At 44.3% G+C, this 20,336-nt stretch overlaps 1 protein-coding gene across 7 annotated transcripts in view; it reads left to right on the top strand.

Moving 5' to 3' along the window:
• Positions 1–20,336, top strand: part of MAN1A2 (mannosidase alpha class 1A member 2) — a 297,759-nt gene that overhangs the window by 174,114 nt on the left and 103,309 nt on the right. For all 7 annotated transcript variants that reach the window (XM_038396404.2, XM_038396395.2, XM_038396413.2 and 4 more), the window contains one exon: positions 15,212–15,306. In XM_038396404.2, the coding sequence (XP_038252332.1) occupies positions 15,212–15,306 (95 nt within the window). The remainder of the gene's footprint in view (positions 1–15,211; positions 15,307–20,336) is intronic.

Here is a 20,336-nt window from a genome sequence, read left to right as displayed (position 1 = left end):
GGTGGAAAAAACAGAGGAGAGATTTATATACACACACACAGAGAACATGAAACAATGGGTTTATCATATACACTGTAAGGAGAGTGATCACTTAAGATAAGCCATCACCAACAGCAGGGGGGGGAAGGAGGAAAACCTTTCATGGTGACAAGCAGGTAGGCTAATTCCAGCAGTTAACAAGAATATCAGAGGAACAGTGGGGGGTGGGGTGGGAGGGAGAAATACCATGGGGAAATAGTTTTACTTTGTGTAATGACTCATCCATTCCCAGTCTCTATTCAAGCCTAAGTTAATTGTATCCAGTTTGCAAATTAATTCCAATTCAGCAGTCTCTCGTTGGAGTCTGTTTCTGAAGCTTTTTTGTTGAAGGATAGCCACTCTTAGGTCTGTGATCGAGTGACCAGAGAGATTGAAGTGTTCTCCAACTGGTTTTTGAATGTTATAATTCTTGACGTCTGATTTGTGTCCATTCATTCTTTTACGTAGAGACTGTCCAGTTTGGCCAGTGTACATGGCAGAGGGGCATTGCTGGCACATGATGGCATATATCACATTGGTAGATGCGCAGGTGAATGAGCCTCTGATAGTGTGGCTGATGTGATTAGGCCCTATGATGGTGTCCCCTGAATAGATATGTGGACAGAGTTGGCAACGGGCTCTGTTGCAAGGATAGGTTCCTGGGTTAGTGGTTCTGTTGTGTGGTGTGTGGTTGCTGGTGAGTATTTGCTTCAGATTGGGGGGCTGTCTGTAAGCAAGGACTGGTCTGTCTCCCAAGATCTGTGAGAGTGATGGGTCGTCCTTCAGGATAGGTTGTAGATCCTTGATGATGCGTTGGAGAGGTTTTAGTTGGGGGCTGAAGGTGAGGGCTAGTGGCGTTCTGTTGTTTTCTTTGTTGGGCCTGTCCTGTAGTAGGTGACTTCTGGGTACTCTTCTGGCTCTGTCAATCTGTTTCTTCACTTCAGCAGGTGGGTATTGTAGTTGTAGGAATGCATGATAGAGATCTTGTAGGTGTTTGTCTCTGTCTGAGGGGTTGGAGCAAATGCGGTTATATCGTAGCGCTTGGCTGTAGACAATGGATCGAGTGGTATGATCTGGATGAAAGCTAGAGGCATGTAGGTAGGAATAGCGGTCAGTAGGTTTCCGATATAGGGTGGTGTTTATGTGACCATCGCTTATTAGCACCGTAGTGTCCAGGAAGTGGATCTCTTGTGTGGACTGGTCCAGGCTGAGGTTGATGGTGGGATGGAAATTGTTGAAATCATGGTGGAATTCCTCAAGAGCTTCTTTTCCATGGGTCCAGATGATGAAGATGTCATCAATGTAGCGCAAGTAGAGTAGGGGCATTAGGGGACGAGAGCTGAGGAAGCCTTGTTCTAAGTCAGCCATAAAAATGTTGGCATACTGTGGGGCCATGCGGGTACCCATCGCAGTGCCGCTGATTTGAAGGTATACATTGTCACCAAATGTGAAATAGTTATGGGTCAGGACAAAGTCACAAAGTTCTGCCACCAGGTTAGCCGTGACTGTATCGGGGATACTGTTCCTGACGGCTTGTAGTCCATCTTTGTGTGGAATGTTGGTGTAGAGGGCTTCTACATCCATAGTGGCTAGGATGGTGTTTTTAGGAAGATCACCAATGGACTGTAGTTTCCTCAGGAAATCGGTGGTGTCTCGAAGATAGCTGGGAGTGCTGGTAACGAAGGGCCTGAGGAGGGAGTCTACATAGCCAGACAATCGTGCTGTCAGGGTGCCAATGCCTGAGATGATGGGGCGTCCAGGATTTCCAGGTTTATGGATCTTGGGTAGCAGATAGAATACCCCAGGTCGGGGCTCCAGGGGTGTGTCTGTGCGGATTTGTTCTTGTGCTTTTTCAGGGAGTTTCTTGAGCAAATGCTGTAGTTTCTTTTGGTAACTCTCAGTGGGATCAGAGGGTAATGGCTTGTAGAAAGTGGTGTTGGAGAGCTGCCTAGTAGCCTCTTGTTCATACTCCGACCTATTCATGATGACGACAGCACCTCCTTTGTCAGCCTTTTTGATTATGATGTCAGAGTTGTTTCTGAGGCTGTGGATGGCACTGTGTTCTGCATGGCTGAGGTTATGGGGTAAGCGATGCTGCTTTTCCACAATTTCAGCTCGTGCACGTCGGCGGAAGCAGTCTATGTAGAAATCCAGGCTGCTGTTTCGACCTTCAGGAGGAGTCCACCCAGAATCCTTGACCCATAACTATTTCACATTTGGTGACAATGTATACCTTCAAATCAGCGGCACTGCGATGGGTACCCGCATGGCCCCACAGTATGCCAACATTTTTATGGCTGACTTAGAACAAGGCTTCCTCAGCTCTCGTCCCCTAATGCCCCTACTCTACTTGCGCTACATTGATGACATCTTCATCATCTGGACCCATGGAAAAGAAGCTCTTGAGGAATTCCACCATGATTTCAACAATTTCCATCCCACCATCAACCTCAGCCTGGACCAGTCCACACAAGAGATCCACTTCCTGGACACTACGGTGCTAATAAGCGATGGTCACATAAACACCACCCTATATCGGAAACCTACTGACCGCTATTCCTACCTACATGCCTCTAGCTTTCATACAGATCATACCACTCGATCCATTGTCTACAGCCAAGCGCTACGATATAACCGCATTTGCTCCAACCCCTCAGACAGAGACAAACACCTACAAGATCTCTATCATGCATTCCTACAACTACAATACCCACCTGCTGAAGTGAAGAAACAGATTGACAGAGCCAGAAGAGTACCCAGAAGTCACCTACTACAGGACAGGCCCAACAAAGAAAACAACAGAACGCCACTAGCCATCACCTTCAGCCCCCAACTAAAACCTCTCCAACGCATCATCAAGGATCTACAACCTATCCTGAAGGACGAGCCATCGCTCTCTCAGATCTTGGGAGACAGACCAGTCCTTGCTTACAGACAGCCCCCCAATCTGAAGCAAATACTCACCAGCAACCACACATCACACAACAGAACCACTAACCCAGGAACCTATCCTTGCAACAAAGCCCGTTGCCAACTCTGTCCACATATCTATTCAGGGGATACCATCATAGGGCCTAATCACATCAGCCACACTATCAGAGGCTCGTTCACCTGCGCATCTACCAATGTGATATATGCCATCATGTGCCAGCAATGCCCCTCTGCCATGTACATTGGCCAAACTGGACAGTCTCTACGTAAAAGAATGAATGGACACAAATCAGACGTCAAGAATTATAACATTCAAAAACCAGTTGGAGAACACTTCAATCTCTCTGGTCACTCGATCACAGACCTAAGAGTGGCTATACTTCAACAAAAAAGCTTCAAAAACAGACTCCAACGAGAGACTGCTGAATTGGAATTAATTTGCAAACTGGATACAATTAACTTAGGCTTGAATAGAGACTGGGAATGGATGAGTCATTACACAAAGTAAAACTATTTCCCCATGGTATTTCTCCCTCCCACCCCACCCCCCACTGTTCCTCTGATATTCTTGTTAACTGCTGGAATTAGCCTACCTGCTTGTCACCATGAAAGGTTTTCCTCCTTCCCCCCCCGCTGTTGGTGATGGCTTATCTTAAGTGATCACTCTCCTTACAGTGTGTATGATAAACCCATTGTTTCATGTTCTCTGTGTGTGTGTATATAAATCTCTCCTCTGTTTTTTCCACCAAATGCATCCGATGAAGTGAGCTGTAGCTCACGAAAGCTTATGCTCTAATAAATTTGTTAGTCTCTAAGGTGCCACAAGTACTCCTTTTCTTTTTGCGAATACAGACTAACACGGCTGCTACTCTGAAACCTGAGAATATCCACAGTTACACTCTGAAATGGAACCTCAGTGATGGGGAGTGGCTGGAGAGGGGCCTTGACCTGGTGCCATATGCTTTATTTACAGGATTGGAAAGCATGTCTTATAGTGATAGAGTTCAGGAACTGAATCATTGAAGTTTAATGAAGAGTAGGTTAAGGGGTGACTTGATCACAGTCCTAAGGGGAAGAAATATTTGATAATGAGCTCTTCTGTATAATACACAAAGGTATAACAAGATCCAGTGTCTGGAAATTGAAGCTAGTACAAATTCAGATTGCTAATAAAGGCAGCAAGGGTAATTAAGCATGGGAGCAACTTACCCAGGGTTATGGTAGATTCTCAATCACTGGCAATTTTAAAATTCAGATTAGAGGTTTTCTAAAAGATATGCTCTAGTTCAAACGGGGGTCACTGTGATCATCTCGTCTCACCCCCTGCACGATCACAATGATCCCTTCTGACCTCATAGATTCTAAGGACAGAGGGCACCATTGTGATCCTCCTATAGAACACAGACCATAGAATTTCCCTGAAATAGTTCCTGTTTGAACTAAAAACATACCTTTTAGAAAAACTGGTGACCAGTTTGCCTGGCATAATTTGGACCGTATTTGCAACTGCTGTAACTTAAACATGGCTATCCATGGCCCTAAAGGACTATTTCAGCATCTGAAGGTAGCTGGGAACACAGTAGCTCTTTGGCAATGTCTTCTGTTTCCTTGGCCACACCCCCTACAAGAGCTGCAAGGGTGATGGTGTAGTTCTGTTACAGTTGGTTTGCATCATGGATATTCCTGAGTGGAGGGAGTAGGACATTGGAAAGTGGGACATGGGTTTGAATGGCAGGAGGACTGGGGTAGACTAGGGCGTGGCACCTGTCAATCCCACATTCTCCCTTCCCATGTCTGTGCCCACATACGGGGGACTCCTGCTGCTCCAAGGGGGATGATTCCCCCCCTCATATGAGCTAGGTCCAGGATAAAAGAGGTCTTGCTTCTCTAGGGGTGTCTGAGCCCATTCACTGCCCCCAGTGTGTGCCAGGTTCTGAGGGACATGTGTCCAGGTACAAGCATTGGATCCCCTCCCTGTGAGCTGAGTTCTGGGGCGAGGCTTGCCCTTCTGGGTGAGGAGCTGAGAACAGGCATACTTTGTGCATACCGGAGGGGGATGGGAACACCCACTGAGATTAATTGAGCAGGTCACACATCTCAGAGCTATTTTTTTCAGGTAGTAGTCACCTCCCTGGGGTGTTCTCATTCAGCTGAGAACATCTCATTGCAATGAATGGGCCATTTCACACCATTCAGGCCCTCCTATGCTGCAAATGGATGTATACAGGAGTCCTTTCCCTCCATTATGCTTTTGTCCTTCCTGTTAAAGAACAATGCTTCGGAGTCCTCTAATGTCCACATGCTTGTGTGGATTTTCTTGAAATTTGCTATGCCTTGTTGGAGTGCAGAAAACATGGGGTCATTTGGGCTGTGGTCCAATAATAGGCATTTGAAAAAAGATTCTAATGGGGTCTTTTTGATGCATGACAAAATGTCTTGTGCATTATTGTTGTAGCTGTCTTGGTCCCAGGATATTAGAGAGACAAGATAGGGAAGAAAATTATTGGATCAGCTTTTGAGACAAGCTTTTGAGATTACAGAGAGATCTTCCTCAGGTCTGGAAAATCTATATAATGTACATTTCACCCACCTTTGGGGGACCCAAATTGCATATGACATTTAAGAACATGTTCACTTTTTAGCTTGTATAGATTTGCAAAATGAAAGGATTATAGTGCATATATTCCAGTAAAAAAAAAGTGAGAGGATTTCTATGCAGCCACTTCGTTCTTGCCTACGTATAGGACCCTACCATATTCACAGTCCATTTAGGTCAATTTCAAGATCATGGGATTTTAAAAATCATAAATTTTATGATTTCAGCTATTTAAACCTGAAATTTCATGGTGTTGTAATTGTAGGGGTGCTGACCCAAAAAGGAGTTGTTGGGTAGAAGAGGTTGCAGTACTGCTACCCTTACTTCTATGCTGCTGCTGGTGGCAATGCTGCCTTCAGAGCTGTGCATCTGGAGAGCAGTGGTTGCTGGCAGGGAGCACAGCGCTGAAGGCAGAGCCATTGCCAGCAGTCGCACAGAAATAAGGGTGGCATGGTATGGTATTGCCACTCTTACTTTTAGGCTGCTATCTGTAGAGCTGTGCCCTAACTCAGCAGCCGCCACTCTCCGGCTACCCAGCTCTGAAGGCATCAGTGCAGAAGTAAGGGTGGGATGATATGGTATTGTCAGTTTTACTTCTGCGCTGCTGCTGGCGGGGTGCTGCCTTTAGAGCTGGGTTCCTGGTCAATAGCTGCCATTGTCTGGCCGCCCAGCTCTGAAGGCAGCTCAGAAGTAATAGTGGCAATACCGCAATCCCCATAAAATAACCTTGCAACCCCCTGCAAATTCTTTTTGGGTCATGACCCCCAATTTGAGAAACACTGGTCTCCCCCAGGAAATCTGTATAGTAGAGGGTAAAAGCACACAAAAGACCAGATTTCATGGTCCGTAACGCATTTTTCATGGCCATGAATTTGGTATATGTAGTTCAAGACAATGTGCTGACACCATTGTTCCTGGTGCCAGCCACCTCTGACATTTCTAGTCCAAATCTTCATATATCTGTGCAGTAATGATGTAATAACTCATGTTGCTTGCTATGAGTTGTCTGTTATAGTATAACTTTTTTGTTTTATGGGGAGGTTTACTGTGAATACAGCAGAATAATCAATAGCTAGTCTACCTAAATTTTTTGTTTTTTTGTGGACTGGCAGGAGCTGGAGGTAGAGGACTATGTGAGGAGTGGGGGGCGGAGCAGGAAATAAGGATGTTTGGTAGGCAGGCCTTGGATTCATTATTTGAAAAAATCAGTGGAGAGGGAGGAGCAAGTTGCTACTTCCTGTTCTCTGTGCAGATTAATGTGGTGTTTCCAAAGAGAGAGAGTTTGGAATTGACAACAGAGATATCTTGACCTCTTTGGGAAAAGAAGTGTGCGTTGTCAACATATGGATTCTGAGCAATTACAGATGTGATGTAGCTGTGAAAAAGGCAATCGCCATCCTAGAACATATTAGGCAAGGCATTTTCACTAGAGATAGAGAAGCATTAATGCATTGTATAAGTTACTGGTAAGACCTCATCTGGAGGTCTCATAAGTCTGGTCATCCATGTTCAAGAAAGAGGAAGTCAAACTGGAACAAGTACAGAGAAGATCTACTAGGATGATCAGAGGAATGGACAGCCTATCTTATGTGAGGAGACTGGAAGAGCTTGGCTTGTTCGTTCTAGCAAAAAAAAAGGTTGAGAGGGGATATGTGACACAGCCCAAGGGCAGAAGGCAAAGGACACCCAGATATCTAGCAGTGAGTTTCAGCTGACCTGTCCAGCCCAGTCTACCTCAACTCGGTGTTGTCATCATCATGTCTCTAAAAGGTGTCATATAATATGTCAATGGAAAGCTCATAACTGACTGATTATTAGTATAATTGTGTAATATAGGTGAAAGCAATTGATGCAAAGTTATGGACATATGCTAAAATTGTAATTCTTAAAATGTTTGCCAGCCAAACAGGAGTTACCCCACCCTAAACAAAGGAATGTGGTTTCTCCACCCACCCTAAACAAAGGAACTCCACCTGCAGTTACTTCCAGTAGTTTGGAAAACAATGAGAATGCATTTACATTAGGACTGTCAAATGATTAAAAAAATTAATCGTGATTAATCATGAGATTAAAAAAATAGTCACGATTAATTGCTGTTTTAATTGCAGTTAAATAATAATAGAATGCCATTTATTTAAATATTTTTGGTTGCTTTCTACATTTTCAAATATATTGATTTCAGTTACAACACAGAATATAAAGTGTACAATGCTCACTTTATTATTGTTTTTGGTTACAAATATTTACACTGTAAAAAAGATAAACAAAAGAAATAGTATTTTTCAGTTCACCTTATACAAGTACTGTTATGCAATCTCTTTTTATTGTGAAAGTGCAACTTACAAATGGAGAAATTTTTTTACATAACTGCATTCAAAAATAAAACAACGTAAAACTTTTGAGCCTACAAGTCCACTCAGTCCTACTTCTTGTTCAACCAATCACGAAGAAAAACAAGTTTGTGTACATTTATGGAGATAATGCTGCCCACTTCTTATTTACAATGTCACCTGAAAGTGAGAACAGGTATTCACATGGCACTGTTGTTGCTGGCGTTGCAAGATATTTACGTGCCAGATATGCTAAACATTCGTATTCCCCATCATGCTTTGACCACCATTCCAGAGGACATGTTTACATGCTGATGATAGGTTCTGTTCGATAACGATCCAAAGCAGTGCGGACCGACACACATTCTTTTTCATCATGTGAGTCACATATCACCATCAGAAGACTGATTTTCTTTTTTGGTGGTTCAGGTTTTGTAGTTTCCTCATCAGGGTATTTCTCTTTTAAAACTTTCTTGCAGCATGTTCCACACCTCATCGCTCTAAGATTTTGGAAGGCACTTCAGATTCTTAAACCTTGGGTCGAGTGCTGTAGCTATCTTTAGAAATCTCAGATTGGTACCTTCTTTGTCATTTGTCAAATCTGCAGTGAAAATGTTCTTAAATTGAACAACATATGCTGTATCATCATTTGAGACTGCCATAACATGAAATATATGGTAGAATGAGAATAAAACCGCAGTGCAGGAGAGATACAATTCTTTCCCAAGGAGAGCAGTCACAAATTTAATTAACATGTAATTTTTTTAATGAGTGTCATCAGCATTAGAGACTTGTGTACTCTTCAGGGACTAATGCACCTGACTCAGTATTTGCAGTGACACCCCAAACAGCATGTTCAAAACAGATTGGGATTTATGAGTCAACTGGAACTCAGCACTGGAAGTCCTTAGGTTAGCATAGAGAAATGAAGGTTAAAGCATAGTCCATTCTGGTCTAGCCATAATTCATCGGTGAAGCTGTAGTGAACTCCATTTTCAGGCTCTGTGTATGTGTGTGTGTGTGTCTGTCTGTCTCTCTCTCTGACTTCCTTCCTTAGTTAGTTCCCTAGTGAGAGAGCCCACAGTTTTTTTCCAGAGCCCTCACTTATTCTCCCATCTCACACTTCTTAGCCCTTTTGTTCTTGAGTGGGGGTCTCTGCTCAGCTTCCCTACTGAGAGTATCAATCCCTGTTTCTCAAATTGTTTCTCTTGGACCCCTTGTTGATTTGGATTGATTTCAGTCAATTCCTTACTGACTCTATTTATTCTACCCAGGCAGAGAGGTGACACACACACCTACATTTCTTAGGCCTTGTCTACACTACCAAGTTTTGTTGACAAAAGTGATTTCGACACTCAGAAATGGGCATAATAAAAGTCGGTAGAGCGTGTCCACAGTTGGGGCACTGTCATCGACAGTGTGAGCATTGCACTGTGGTTACCACAGTCCAGCTTGATTCCTTCTGTTGCTAGGTGTTGCTGGAAGATGGAGCAGATCACAGCACATCTTGGGACCTGGCTCAATGTCCCATGATTACAATGCTTTCTGTTCCAGCACTTGATGGGCTTCTGTCTTTCTGTCGTGGCATTTTTCAATGGCCCTTCTTTGCTGTGCACCCCTACATCTTTATGAGAAGGGGTGGATCCCGCATTGCTCTCCTATGTTCTGTTAACTGACATTAAGACATCGCGGAAGGCAGTGCAGTTAATTGCGAAGTTCCTAATTGAAGAAGACTCCCAGTTGCCTGACATGCTGTGTGTTATGAATAGGAGCAACTTTAGATTGCTTTTGGCATTCATAGAACAGCTGAACATGGTGGAATGTCCTTTTTGGGCTTGGGAAACAAGCACTGAACGGTCGGATCATGTCGTCATGCAGGTGTGGGATGCCGAGCAGTAGCTACAGAACTTTCGGATGCAGAAAGCCACCTTCCTGGACCTGTGTGTGGAGCTCACCCTAGCACTGTGGCATAAGGACACCAGAACAAGAGCTGCCCTATTGGTAGAGAAGCTTGTGGCAATCACTGTCTGGAAACTGGCTACTCCAGACTGCTACTGGTCGGTTGCGAGTCAATTTGGAGTCAGGAGGTTGACCACTGGGACGGCATTAATGCATAATAATTAATCACATCCTGCTACAAAGGACCATGACTTTGGGAAACGTGCATGAAATAGTGGACAGCTTTACAGAAATGGGTTTCCTTAACTGTGGAGGAGCGATAGATAGCACACACATTCCAATTTTGGCACCAGACCATCTTGCAATGGAGTATATCAATAGGAAGTGGTACTTCTCCATGGTGTTGCAGGCGCTTGTGGATCACCGTGGGCATTTCACTGGCATCAGCATGGGGTGATCCGGGAAGGTGCAAAACGCATGCATTTTCAGAAACACTGGCATGTATAGAAAGCTACAAGTGGGGACCTTCTTTCCAAACCAGAAGATTACGGTGGGAGATGTTGAAATGCCCATAGTGATCCTGGGGGACCCAGTGTACCCCTTACAACCCATGGCTCATGAAACCTTACACAGGAAACCTGGACAGCAGTGAGGAGCAGTTCAACAATAGGCTGAGTAGGTGCTGGATGACAGTGGAATGTGCCTTTGGCAGTTAAAGGCACGCTGGCGATGCCTTTATGACAGGTTAGACCTTAATGAGGTTAATATGCCCATGGTCATGGCCGTGTGTTGTATGTTGCATAATCTTTGTGAAGCTAAGAGTGAACGGTTTGCTCAGGGGTGGAGTGTTGAGGCAGACTGCTTGGCAGCTGATTTTGAGCAGCCAGATACCAGGGCTATCAGAGGAGCCCAGAGGGGGCAATTTCAATCAGGGAGGCTTTGAGGCAACACTTTGAAAATGAGAACCAGTAATGTATATCTCTATGGTTGGTGGTGCAATGTTACATTACGTGTAGTTTTCCTAGAAAGTAATGGTAACATTTGGGGCCTTACATTCCAGCAAGCACATGAATAAACTGCCTGTGTATGTATTAGTTTCAGAGTAGCAGCTGTGTTAGTCTGTATCCACAAAAAGAAAAGGATACTTGCAGCACCTTAGAGACTAACACATTTATTTGAGCATAAGCTTTTATGAGCTACAGCAGTTTATGCATCTGATGCAAATAAAGATGAGTTACCATTAAAAAACTTTGCTTTTATTGTACAAAAAACAACACACACCAACACACAAAGATGTTTGATGGGAAAGCAGGTACCAGGGAAGGGAAGATTTTCAGTGCTGTGTGTAGGTCCAGCTATCATTATGAAAGTTGTCTGAGGGGCTGGAGCAAAGGGGAAACCGAGAAGTCCCGGAAAGGACTGTGCGGGTGGAATTGGGGGGGGGGGGGAGGAGCATGGAAAAGAGTTCTGAATGTGCTGCTGGAAAAGGCTGGCATGGAGCTGCTCAGTCTGCAGCATTATTAAGAACTTTAGCATCTGCGTTTGTGCCTCCATGACTTTAATCATCCGCTCACTAACATCCTTAACAAACTGCTGATTTTCTTTTCTGTCCTGCCTTTCGGTTTCCCTCCACTCCTTTCGTTCCCTTTTCTCTGCACTGGAAGAGTGCAGTACTTCCCAGAACATGTCTTCTTTTCTCTGTCTTGGGCACTTTCTTATCGGGCGGACACACTCGGCTGGTGTGTATGGGGTGTTCCTGAAGGTCACATCTGCCAAGCACAAGGAATAATGCACAGAAGCATGATTGTTAGATTCATGCACAGCATTGAAACATTTCAGAAAAATACACCTTTTGTAACATAACAATCACTTTCTCACTGACCCTTGGCAAGCACACATCTCTGCAAATTCCCAAAGCATGGTGAGTACTGGGGGGGAACGCTCCACATGGGGAAAAGAGCACTCACTCTGCAAGGGTTGTGGTGCAGCCAACTAGGGGGAAAAATCGAAGATTCTTCCACACTTTTCCACAGGCGGAGGTCATTGTAGCAGATATCTCACTGCTAAGGGTAAGCAGGAAAATGAGGGTACATCTACTATGTGCTTATGGCTTCTGCCCTGCTCCCTATGCTGCTTGCCTATGTGCTGCTTTGGTCCCTGCACAAGTGATTGCCGAATGGCGCGGGAAAGTTCCCTACGATGGGGGAAGGAACAGAGCTGCTCTGCCACGGAACGTTCAGCAGAGGATTGCCGAGAACCTCCACGAAACTTTTCTGGAGATCTCTCTGGAGGATTCCCATGAGATCTCAGCGTGCATCAACACCCTGTTCCGCCATACTGGTTAGCTACACAGGGAAATGTCCAGCTCACAGAAGCACAGCCAGCCTTCTACACTTCTGTACCCTGCATCCATCTCCACACTACAGAAACCACAGCCACTTACCAGGCATCTCCTCTCCTACTGTTTGCTTGTAGGAGAGCAACTACTGAGACTAGCTAGACACCTCTGGAGTGGAGAACAGTTCCTGGCTGCCTGCTCCACCAGGCGACCCTTCCAGGAGCTCCACATTGTCGTCTAACTCCACCTCTTCATCAGTGTATTCGTCCTCCAGGTTAGGTCCTCTTTCCACCCCCTCCAGGCCCGCTGAAATATTCATGGGGCTCTTGGCGGTGGAGGTGGGGTTGCCACTGAGGATAGTGTCCAGCTCCTTATAGAACCAGCAAGTCTTAGGTGCAGTACTGGAGCAATGGTTTGCCTCCTCATCTTATGGTACACCTACCTCAGCTCTTTTATCTTCGTTCTGCACTGCAGCATTTCTCAATCATAGCCCTTTTCACACAAGCCTCAATAAATGTGCCTGTAGGTATCCCAATTCCTATGGGTCAAGCGCAGCTGGGACTGCACAGCCTCCTCTCTCCATATACTGAGCAGATCCAGCAGCTCTGCAGTAGTTCAAGCGGGAGAGCGTTTGCTGTGATAACCTGCCATGGTCACTTGGGAAGATGTGATGAGAGCTCTTCACGCCAAGCAAACTGGAAATGGAATTTCAGAAATTCTAAGGGGGAGGGGCAGATGGTTGTTTACCTGGCTTCAGGGCAGTGGAGTTCAAACTACTGACCAGAGCTGTCACGATGGGCATTGTGGGACACCTCCTGGAGGCCAATTAAAGTGATAAAATCAAGCACGGTGTCTACACTGGCACTTTGTTGACAAAAATTTAAAGGAAAAAGACTTATGTCTCCCTTCGGGGTGGGTGTATTTTGTTGCCAAAACAGCACATTTTTACTGCCAAAAGTCACATCACGTTCCCACTTCATCACAAGTATGCAAATATGCATTATTTCTATGCAGAACTGTGTAGGTTTTGTCAGTATCAGGGCATAAGGCTTTTATTACAAAGGATGTTGTCAGCAGTGAGCGGGAATATGAGAGGATTCTAATGCTTTAATCATGGTTAAGCAAAATGTAGGTTGAGGTAATATCTTGTGAATAAGTGTAAGGAAGTTGTAAAAGGCTGTGAAGTGGTTTTTAAATTGTACACATGTGATATTCTTTCTGGGGAGTTGGCTAAGTGTGTGTGTGTTTCCCTGGAATCTGGAACCTCCTGATTCTTATAATGCCATGGGCCAGGGTGAGTATGTGCATATTGAGGCATTGTTCAAAGAGCATAGAGGGAAAGTAGCATGAGCAGCCCCCCTCCCCGCCTTTAATAGTGTTAGATGGAATCTTGTGGGTGAGAGGGAATGGATTGTAAAAAGAGGTGAAGAGCTGGTACACTTCATGAACTGTGGGGCTGGCTGACTGTGTGTTAATGGGGCATATTGGGACACTTCTGAAAGAAGGCAAAGTTAAGGTTGTCCATGAAATGTTAACTGAGTGTTTCGTGGTTTGAGTAGCAGCCATGTTAGTCTGTATTCGCAAAAAAGAAAAGGAGTACTTGTGGCACTTTAGAGACTAACAAATTTATTTGAGCATAAGCTTTCGTGAGCTAGCTCACGAAAGCTTATGCTCAAATAAATTTGTTAGTCTCTAAAGTGCCACAAGTACTCCTTTTCTTTTTTGAGTGTTTCCTGCTTTTCAAAAGTTTAAATTTTGCTCAACTCAGCATTCTGTAAGGGGACAACATGCCACCAAGCAACCTTAACTCTGTGTTAATGTAGCTTTTTGCCATTGAATACACTTAGACTTTTGTAAAGCATTTGACTCAGTGCCAAAAACATTCTGTTTAAAATATTAATAATTAGTACTCTACAGTATCAATAAAGCACATATTAAATTAATTCAGAACTGGCTGACTTCTCTGAAAAAGTAGTAGTCAATGGGGAATCATCACCAAATGGGTTTTTTTCTAGCGGAGTTTCACAGGGATCAATTTTAGGACCTTAACTCTGGGTTAACTAAGTTTTTCTTGCCATTTAATAATACAAAATGGAACAAGCATAGATTCTGGTGTGGTTTCCACAGATACTGTGACAATGTGACAGGTTCCAGAACCCTGCATAGTGAACCACCATAAATTCAGGTTCTAGAATGCTGCATAAAGATGCAGATTAATTACTGTTGACTGTTGTTAGGTGGGCTTTTATTAGCTCCAGCCGTATAGAAAATAGTTTGGAATCATTCTTATGAGGCAGAGGGACCTAGACTAGAGACTGAGCAGAATTAATCCTTCAGGGAAGTCAGATTTAGGGAGAAATCTTAGGCTGAGAATTTTTTAAAGATTGTTTTTGAAAGCGTTTTCAAATACCTAATATTAATTGAGAGATAAGGTGGGTGAGGTGATATATTGTATTGGACTAACTTCTGCTGGTGAAAGAGACAAGCTTTTGACCTTACACAGAGCTCTTCTTCAGGTCTGGGAAAGGTACTCAGAGTGTTACTGCCAAATACAAGGTAGAACAGATTGTTAAGCATGAAGAGTTAACAGGTCGCAAGAGACTATTCAAGGTGAAGTTGGGAGTTAATGGTCTCTGTGACCGTCTGAGTATCTTTCCCAGACCTGAAGGTGACCTCTGTGTAAGCTTGAAATCCTGTGCCTTTCACCAACAGAAGTTGGTTCAATAAAAGCTATTACCTCACCCACCTTGTGTGTCTAATATCCTGGGACCAACATGGTTACAACAACACTGCAAATAATAGTAATAGGATTTTTTTCATATTCTTCAGTGTGTATCCAAGGAGCAGCATTGCTGAGCATGAAAGCACAAAATTGAAACTTCATGTTCAAATCTCAGTGAAATGTGGAAAGTGAACAAGTAAAAATTAAATCATAAATGTGAAAAGAGAACAGAAAAAACTTTGTTTTTTATCATCTAAAGTTTTCCTAATGGGATCAGGGGGATGTATATGTTTTAAAGTGCCAATCTCTCTTTAATTTATAATAAGCTAAAAAACCCCAGGTTTGTTAGAAATTCATCCTTCTGTCTACCGTCACAGGTGTTCAAGCTCAAAGCAGTGCAGCTGGCAGGAAAGCTCCTTCCGGCATTTAACACACCAACAGGCATTCCCTGGGCAATGGTGAATCTGAAAAGGTAACAGATTTTCTTTTGTCTTAGTTTTAAACCAAAAATTGTTATGGCACATAACAATAAAAGTGGGCTGTGTGTTGGCCACACTTTTCTCAGCAGAGGTTCAAAATACTTGTAAAGATGAAGGGACTGATTATCCAGTCAATCATACCAGTTTCACACTGATGTAAATCTGCTGAGTTAGTGGAGTTACTCCTGATTTACATTGATGTAACTGGAAGAAGAGTCTTGACTGATGGTTACATATAATGTCCTTCTCTGACTAAGTCATCTCACATTTATATTTTTAAATTACATTTTTAATTAACGTTTGTATGTACTTTATTTATTTATTGTGTAGCACCCTGGGTTTCACAGTCATTATTCCAGTTTAATGTAGCCTCAAAACATTCTAAATTCTAAGACAACTACATTAAGAGGGAGCTAAGTTTGAGAGTACATAAAAGTAATTTAGGGTAAAGTATATTACAGAGATGTTTGTAATTATTCCAAAAAAAAGCACTATAAATCCAGGAAATTCAGATATGTTAAGGTATGGATATCCAAATATGCTAAGGTATGGATATAAACAATTTAGGGCACCCAAATAACCGTAACTCTACCCCATGACACCACACAATGAGCATATGATTAAGGCATTTTAATATTTGTGATTTCAGATTAAATCAAACTGATTTTTAAAGACAATTAGATTTTGTTCTTTCTCTTTTGTTTTCCTCCTTTATTTCTTCGGGATGAAGTTAAGGTTGTTTGGATGCCCTATAGCAGGGGTTCTCAACCTTTTTCTTTCTGAGGGCCCCTCAACATGCTATAAAAACTCCAGGGCCCAGCGGGGGTGGAAGAGGGAGATTCAGGACTCTGGGCCAGGAATGGAACCCTTAGGCATGCATAGGTGTAGGTTGACTTCTATTTTGGGGTGGCAAGGGCTGGCAGGCCTCGAGCCAGCTCCGCACAGCAGGGTCCAGGGAGGAAGTACCACCTCCACTCCCTGACTCACCTCAGCTGGCCACCAACCCTATCTGGGTTGTGGAGGGATGCAATCAAGACATATAACTCAAAGGGGGGACTCAGCTCAAAAAGTTTGAAAGCTTAGGGTGCAGACAAGGGGTAGCTGGGGACTGCGTGTAGTGAGGGGTTTAACGCTGGGTGCAGCCAGAGGGATAGCTAGGGGCTGTGTGCAGCCAGGGAGGTAGCTAGGGGCTGTGTGCAGGCAGGGGGGTAGTTCAGGTTGCAGGGAGATGGGTAGCTAGGGGATATGTGCTAGGAGGGCTCCCCCTGTAGTGGCTGCTCCCCAAGAGCTCTGCTGGCCCAAGGGCCAGGTCCCCTGCCCAGGCAGGTTTTACAGGCTGTGTGAGCAGTCAAAGGGGGCTGGGAGTTGAGGAGCAGCTGCAACCCTGGCCACCAGCAGCAGACGGAAATGTCATGGCTGCCTGCTCCGTGGCACCACCAGCCAGAGAAACAGCTGCCCCACACAGCCTGGCTCCAGCTTCCCCTCTGACTACATCCTGGCTGGAGGGCAGAGCTTGAGGAGGACTGGGGGAGAGGAGAAGGTGAGGGAGTGGAGCTGCCCCTGGGACTGCCCCACTCTGGGTAAGGCACTGTAGTTTTGGGGGGCAACACCCTTGTGCCCCCTTAACTCTTTCCATGGGCTCAGAGCTTCTGCCTGAGTCAGGGCTTGAGCCCCACCGATTCTGGCTTCAGCCTAAGGTGGAGTGCACTGGGGCTCGGGACTTCAGCCCTGCGCTGCTTCTGGCTTCAGCCCCGGAGCAGGGGCCCAGCTCCCAGCTTCAACTCCTGGAGGGGGTGGGGCACTGAGGCTCATGGTTTTGGCCTCACGGCTCCTGGCTTCAGCTCTGCGGGGGAAGGTGCAGAGAATGGCTGGGTGCCAGGACTTTGCGCACCAGGTTTCAGCCATGGATCCCAGTTGAGAACCAGTGCCCTATGGTGCATTTCCATACCTTGCAATTTTTTTCATCTCTTTGAACTTAGAAACTTAACTCTGAATTTCCTGGGTTTGTAATGTTTGGGTTGGGATAATCACAACATCTCTGTAATATATTTTACCCTAAATTACTGTCAAGCGTTATGAACCTTAACTCCACGTTCACATCATTTTTGTCTGGGAATTTCCATATGGATGTTTGATTGTTTTTTGAAATTATTAAAAATTTCAACATGAATGCTGAACAAGAAACTCAAAAGTAATGATTTTCTGAGATTCATCTAATGATTGTAGTTATGTGGTATCAACTGGAAATCATTAAAAATGTGTAACTGTTAGAGTCTGATTCACAGATACACTTTGGCTGCTTTAGGCTGTTCTGGAGCAACACAAAGCAGCCAGAGCATATTGGCCAGTTAAACTAGGTTTACAGCTGCTTTGCATTGCAAGAGCAGTGCAAGTCAGCAGGAATATATCCCATTTTCTTCCTCCCTACTGTTCTCTATACTCCCCTGCACACAAAAGTCCTAGTTTCTGTCCACTGTTGATACACACTGCAAGTTTTCTATTCCCTCTTGTCCTCTCTGTTGAGTAGATCTAGTGCAGTGGGTGACCGTTTTAAAATAAATATTTCAGATTAATAGTTATTTTTGCTGTCATTTTCATAACGGAAAATGTATCTGTCATCAGAGGCTGAAGAATAAAATCTCCTTAACAGAAACATGATGAGTCACATTACAAAATGGCCACCATTTCCCATTGTTTTTAATGGGCCTAAGGCCAGAGGCTACCTTTTGTTAAGATGCCTTCTTACAAAACAGGTACTGGCTCCGATCGTTTCCTGTGGAAGTGAAACCAAGCTGTCTTCATAGAAGATGGTGTCTCCCTATGCTATCAGGAAATGGAAGAAAGGACTATGAAAAGTCAGTGAATGGAGAGAGTGGCCATTTTGGCTAAGCACAGCATGTGGCCTCAATCCCATTGAGAACAGTTGGAGATAGCAGCCATTCTGAAAGAGGGCAGTTCACAGTCAAATTTTCTGAAGTAGAATGAGAAACTGTCATTTATGAAACTAATGGCAAAAGTGATCAACCAAAAAAGAAAAACAAAAAACACTGCCTTCAAATACAGCCAGCATAAAATTTCAGTTAGTTTTAACTGTATTTTGGAGTTTGAAGAGTTTTCATTTTTCCATTAGTGTTAGCTCAACCTAAAGTAATGGGCTTGAGGACATTCAGAGTCACATTCTATCACTGTGCTATGCTGGAGGTCAGAGTAGATGATCAAAATGGTCACTTCTGGCCTTAAAATCTATGAATTATTCCAGATATTAAAAAGAAGTCAGACAACTGATAATAAATTTCTTAAAGAACCCATTTTAATTAATTTCAGTTAATAAACTTATTCATTAACTTATAAATGCTAAGGGCTTGTCTACACAGGAAATTTTTTTCCATATAGATAAACTTTAGTTTTTCATCATAAACGCTCTTACATTGACACACAAAAGTTCTTTTTTTAATTAGCTGGCATCTTATCCCACTTTAATTGGGAAGCAACCTAACTCTTAGGCCTGGTCTATACGACAAGTTATGTTGATATAAGGAGTCTTGCTTCAACCCAGTTGTACATGTGACTACACTTCAATTTGTCTCCGACTGAGTAAGTGGCCTGTTATTCAGACATAGTAACACCATTTCTCAGAGTGGTGTTGAGCCAAGGTTTATGTACAGAGGTTGGCATGGCACGCATGTGAACACTGCATTACCTTTGTCAATCCTAACGGTCCTCCAGCAGTTGTCCACACTAACTGCTCTGGTCCCCATTGTGAACTCCACTGCCCAGGGGTCACGTAGACTGGAAGCCACCCCTCACTTTTACAGCCCTGTGGATTTTTGAAATTCCTTTCCCTGACTGCCTAGCTAGGAGAGCATACCTAGCAGCTCTCGGCTGTTGTGTGCAACTGCCTCGCTGGCCATGCCAGCTACACGCTACAGATGTGCTCCGGCCTGGAGGAGACACGATATATTGGAATTCCTGGGCCTGTGGGGAGAAGAGGCTGTGCTCAGGGTATGCAGGAGAAGTGGCATGATGGACCAGCAGCAGTGCTGCGTGAAAGCCAAGGAGCTTGAGCAGGCATACCAGAAGACCAGGGAGGCCAACAAACAATTCGGTGTCAAGCCACAGACCTGCCACTTTTGCAACGACCTGCATGCCATACTCGCTGGAGAGCTTTGCCCACCCACCCATCACAACACTGTCAATATCTCCATGGAGCCCAAGTCACAGGTCTTTGCTATGAACAGAAAGGAGGATGGGGGTGGACAAGGAAAAGGAGGAGGATGGGGGACAGGCAACTGGATCCAGCTGGACAGCAAGTTAGGACCTGTTTTTTACTCCACTGCAGACCAGCCAGTCCTGCCAATAGAACATGGGCAAACCCAGTGCAGGGGAAGGAACCTCAGGTAAGCATGTACATAAATTTTCCATTCCAGGGATGGCCCCCTCAAAATAGCAGGACACAGCTTTTGACTTTTCATTAATTTACTCATGCTAGAAGAACCAAGAGAAGTAGAGTTGCTATCTGCTTTTCAGTCCCCTCTAGAGTTAGGTGCAGGGAGACAGAGCATGCAGACCAGTTTGTTTATGTACACAGGGGTGTCCCTTGAATCCTTCTGAGCGATCTCTATAAAATTTTCACAGAGGTGTTCTGCTATACTTTGCCAAAGGGTTCTAGGGATGGCAGCCTTATTTCTTCCTCTGTGGTAAGATGATTTCCCACAGTACTCAGTGATAACATTGGCAGGTACCATTGCAATACACAGCCTAGCAGTATACGGACACAAGTGGCTTCAGGATGCCAGCAGCAGCTGTGTTCTCTGTGCCTTTGTTACCATCAGGAGTGAGATATCAGCTAAAATCACCACCACCTGTGGAAAACGGTGCCAGTATTCAGTGCCAACGCCCTATATTAGTAGTTTTATGCAACTGAGAAATTCTCTCCTCATTTCCCTAATCTTTAGTGGGCCATACTCACCGTGACTAATGCTGTGACTCTTGCCATGCACAAGCAATCCCAACCAGAAGTGAA

Source organism: Dermochelys coriacea, chromosome 1 (genome assembly GCF_009764565.3).
Source record: "Dermochelys coriacea isolate rDerCor1 chromosome 1, rDerCor1.pri.v4, whole genome shotgun sequence".
Classification (NCBI taxonomy): Eukaryota; Metazoa; Chordata; order Testudines; family Dermochelyidae; genus Dermochelys; species Dermochelys coriacea.
This window is presented reverse-complemented; position numbering and strand designations above follow the sequence as displayed.